Source organism: Pholis gunnellus (genome assembly GCF_910591455.1).
Source record: "Pholis gunnellus genome assembly, chromosome: 3".
Classification (NCBI taxonomy): Eukaryota; Metazoa; Chordata; class Actinopteri; order Perciformes; family Pholidae; genus Pholis; species Pholis gunnellus.
The window spans coordinates 7,841,646-7,846,117 of NC_136529.1; the positions used below are offsets into that span (position 1 = coordinate 7,841,646).

Genomic DNA, 4,472 nt, shown 5'->3' on the forward strand with positions numbered 1-4,472 from the left:
ATAGTGGAGCTAAAAGGGAAACCATAGTAAGACCCGCTGGGGGGCTCGACCCAAGTGGTCCCCACTGTCGAGCACTTCAGAGGCTAAAGGTCTTATTTTTGTCTTCCAGGGGGAATTGAAATAGCCAAGATGCCTGAGAAAGCGTAAGTGTATTGTGTTTCTGTTATTGTTTCCATTTCCAAATCAGAGTATCAGTTTCATACAGCAAATAGGATTCATCTATAGAAACTAGGGCTCCGGCCAAAGTCTTCTACCACGATATACAGTAGGTCATTTCATATCTCAATAACGATATATATATATATATCACGATATGTAGCATGTCGTCTGGTACTTCAGTAAAACAAATAATCTATGAAATAACCACATGGTAGTATTTTTGTATCGTCCTGTGTGAATTAAATACGTGGCAAATGAAAAGTACTGGTCAAACTATAGAGTAAAAAACGATTAAATACCTTCAGCCACACACCGACTACGTTTACATGCATGCACGCAAATACAGAGTAATCAGATTAAAAGAATAGGTTGATTTATACTGGGTTGTTCCCATAAGCAGAATTAGCATCAATTCCAATTATCTGAGACATTTTAGTTAATGTGCGCTTGATATTATAATATTTCAATTTAGACGATGTAATTGGGTATCACAATAAATCACGATACAACTCCATTGAAAGACGATAAATTATCATATAGAAATATTGCTGTAACAGCTCATGAAATATGATATGCCAAGGATCATTAAACGTTTTTGCATTCTGCAATTAGATGCTAATAAACCTACATTAAACTACATTTCTGTGTCCTCTCTGTATTTTCTTCCCACAGACCGGAGGTATGACTTCACAAAACACTACTCACTGAGGAATTAAATAATATTACAGATTATCCCTGGACTACTAAAATGTTGCAATGAAATTCACAAATATATATTTTGGCAGAGAAAATCTAAAATCTCAGCCTCTCGGAAGCTCATGCTGAAGGTGAGTCCTCGGTCCAATTTGCACAGACTGCGTCATCACAGCAAAGTCAAACCGTTGTATTGACTTTCATCGTGGCATTTCAGAGCTTGATGGTCGCCACGGCCATAGAGGAGCTGGAGCAGGAGATGGAAGAAAAAGAGGAACAGAAATCAAAGTACCTGGATGAAAAATCTCCTCCTTTACAGAACTGTAGCATGTCCTTAGACGAGCTGCAGGTAGAAGATCACGTTCACCACAGAGTTGTTCATATTTGCAAACTAAAACTCCGAAATGATGATGTTTTTACACTCAGGAGGTGATGAAGTTAACATCCACCTCCTCTTATTCTCTGTTTAGACATTGTGTGAAGAGCTGCATGCCAAAATAGACGTGGTGGACGAGGAGCGGTATGATATCCAAGCCAAAGTCTCGCACAACACCAGAGAGGTAACGGAACAAAAAGAATAACAATGAACAGCTTTGATGATTTCCACACAGACAACACAAAGATAAAATAGACAACCAAACAAGCACTTTCTGTCCAAACATCAACACAGTTTAGTTCTAAATGGGCTGATTCTACAATGGGACGGTGGAATTGACGTTACCGTCTGTAGAAATAGGCTGAGATTAACTTCCTCTCCTCTCTTCTCCACAGATCAAAGACCTGAACATCAAGGTCTTGGACCTGCGAGGGAAGTTCAAGAGACCCAGCCTGAGAAGGGTGAGGGTCTCTGCTGATGCCATCCTGCGCTCCCTGCTGGGCTCCAAACACAAGGTCTCTCTGGATCTGCGAGCCAATCTCAAATCAGTGAAGAAGGAGGACACAGAAAAGGTGGGTTTGGGGAACAAATACAAAGATATGGAGATGCTTTCAGCCATATGACACAAACCTGATTTATTTAACGATACACAGCGTTCAGCTTTGGCAGAGATGTTTCCCATGGAGGTGATTTATGTTGCACATTTGCACTCTAAGCCTTTGGCTGATTGTCAGCCTGACAGAGTGTGACACTGATTCATGAGCTTCCTCAGCTTTGCCTAAACAAAATGAAAACCACCGGAGCGAGGGGTCGAGATATAATGGTTAACGCAGATTCCTCCGAACCAAGAGTTTCATGAAGAGGCTCTGGCTGAATGGAAATGTCATGCATGCAAATGTGCAGGAAATGGGGAGAAGTCTTTACAAAAACTCTCTGTGTTGCTCTCTGTGCAGGAGAAGACGGCGGAGGTGAGCGACTGGAGGAAGAATGTGGAGGCCATGTCGGGCATGGAGGGCCGCAAGAAGATGTTCGACGCAACAATAGGCCAAAACCAGTAAAAGACTGTTAAAAGAAACAACTGTCTTTCATCTTACATCAAATACGATCGCTTGTGAAGCAAAGAGGTGCAGAATGCAGCACAAAAGATGAATGCATAAACTCTGATGCACTTCACTGGGTCACGGAGATTTTGTTTTTGGTTTGTTAATAATACATTTTCTCAAATTTTCTGTGTGTTTTCTTTCATTATCACTGAAATAAACATTCCTAGGATAGGATTGTAGGATGTGACACTCCTCAGACTGCGTAACCCATTTGCATTCTCTCACAGTGGGTCTATTTGGTTGCATTTCATTCTTTGAATATCAAAAGAAGTGAAACTTTGCATTCATTCACATCCATCAGCTGTTGTGATGAGCCGTGATTTAGCCTCAAGTGAAGCTGCAGAAACACAGTTTACATTCTAAATGTGATCGAAGTCAGACAACTCTGACAGTTGCTCAAACTACACTCAGTAAAACAACATGCAGAGTGAAGACTCAGTTTATATCTAAATACAAGGCGTAACAGCAGCAAGTGAGGCAATAATTCATGAATGAAAATGCACGTAGGCTATACCGAAAGCTCAGCCAGTACAAAGAATTGAGTCACAATTACTACCAATGCAATACGGTAGGCCAGCGGACCTGCACTCAAGAATACAGGATGTGTTGTGAGCTAAGTGGTTTATACCTCACTGCAGCCTGGTGAAGTAGCAGTAACATCTGCCTCTTGGGACTACAGATGAAAAATAGCCTCTTGGCTTACTCTGGCGCATTTACAGCAATGTTTTTATTAATGTGCACTGTCCCTTATCAAATAAACCAATAAATAAAATAAGTGAAGCAGAGATAGATGGCATCTCCACGAGGAATACATCCTTTGAAGAGAGACTGGTATTTGCAAAAAGTACAAACAAACCCACAACTGAACAGGTAAATTGAAATAGGCCTTTGGAAATATCCCTGGATCCACATTGATGGCATTTTCTTATATTCCTTAAAAATATATAATTAGTATTTGGTGTCATGTCAAAATTAAACTAGGTTGGGATGAATTTGAATTCATCATTATCATTTTTTAAAAATCCTGGGTACAACCTTGTACACTATGTTTACATTAATGCATGTATAAATTACAACAACAACTTTCTCATATGATACAATCTTTCCAAGATGCACAAAGACATCGTTACTATCTATTATACGGATTAATCTGCTGATTGTTTTTTCAATTAATCAATCTTTCAAACAAAAACCTTTTATTCCCCCAGATCCCCAGATGAAGTCTTCCAAGTGCTTGTTTTAACCTTCATAAGTCAGAAACTCTTAAGTATTCAATGTACAATGATACAAAATAAAAAATAAACTCACATTTAAGAAGCTGGAACCAGCAATTGTTTGGTATTTTTGCTAAAGAGATTACTCAAACGATAACTCAGTAATTTAGAATAGGTGTCGAATTCCACTTCATCTTCGATTGATTTCATCCTGCCTGCCTGTTTATATAAACTCTCCTGTTGTTTCAGGTCCTGCCACTCACACCCTATCCTCACTCATTCCCCTCACCTGGTCCTCCACGCCCATCTACACTGCAGCCCATTAGTCCCTCACTAGTTAGGTCTGCTCACTTGATCCCTGACAGATTGTCTTGTGTAATATCGGATCTGCCTGTTCCGACCCTGTCTGCCTGTTTTCGACTTTGGATTCTCTGCCTGCTCCTTTTCGGACTGATCTCCCGGTTTTGACCCTCCCTCCACGTTAGTAAATTGAACTACACTTGTAACTCTGTCTCAGTCTCGTGCTTTTGGCTTCCAGTGTGCAAGTACTTGTAATCATTACAGCCAATTACTTTCTGTCAATCTGGCTTTGGATTCAATTCAATTTATCTTGTATAGTCCTAAATCACAAATTGGCCTCAGAGGGCTTTACAATCTGTACACATGCAACAGTCTCAGTCCTGGGACCCTCACATCGGGACAGGACCCCCCAAAAAAACTTTAATGGGGAGGAAAATAGGAAAAAACCTTAAATTGATTCAACTAATTATTTCACCTATAATCTATAATATTTGAGGTGAGTTTTGGGTTTCTATACTAGGCTACTATATCAATTGATAATTCTTATTTGTATCCTTCTTTAATTCTTGTGAATCTGATATGGACATAAAGAAAATGCGATACATATTAATAAGTAAGACAGTGCAG

At 39.7% G+C, this 4,472-nt stretch overlaps 1 protein-coding gene across 1 annotated transcript; it reads left to right on the plus strand.

Moving 5' to 3' along the window:
* The first annotated feature begins 947 nt into the window (after positions 1–947).
* On the plus strand, positions 948–2,362 carry tnni1b (troponin I type 1b (skeletal, slow)). The gene is made up of 5 exons (XM_079156968.1): positions 948–986; positions 1,070–1,201; positions 1,323–1,412; positions 1,624–1,800; positions 2,182–2,362. The coding sequence occupies exons 1-5, from the start codon at positions 978–980 to the stop codon at positions 2,284–2,286; spliced, it is 513 nt and encodes a 170-aa protein (XP_079013094.1). The 5' UTR covers positions 948–977; the 3' UTR covers positions 2,287–2,362.
* The last annotated feature ends 2,110 nt before the right edge of the window (positions 2,363–4,472 follow it).

Excerpts from the sequence above, each read along its gene's own strand:
- tnni1b (XM_079156968.1), top strand. Across the intron at positions 1,202-1,322 it reads TGTCCTTAGACGAGCTGCAG|ACATTGTGTGAAGAGCTGCA; the intron begins GTAGAAGATCAC and ends TTCTCTGTTTAG. Across the intron at positions 1,413-1,623 it reads TCTCGCACAACACCAGAGAG|ATCAAAGACCTGAACATCAA; the intron begins GTAACGGAACAA and ends TCTTCTCCACAG.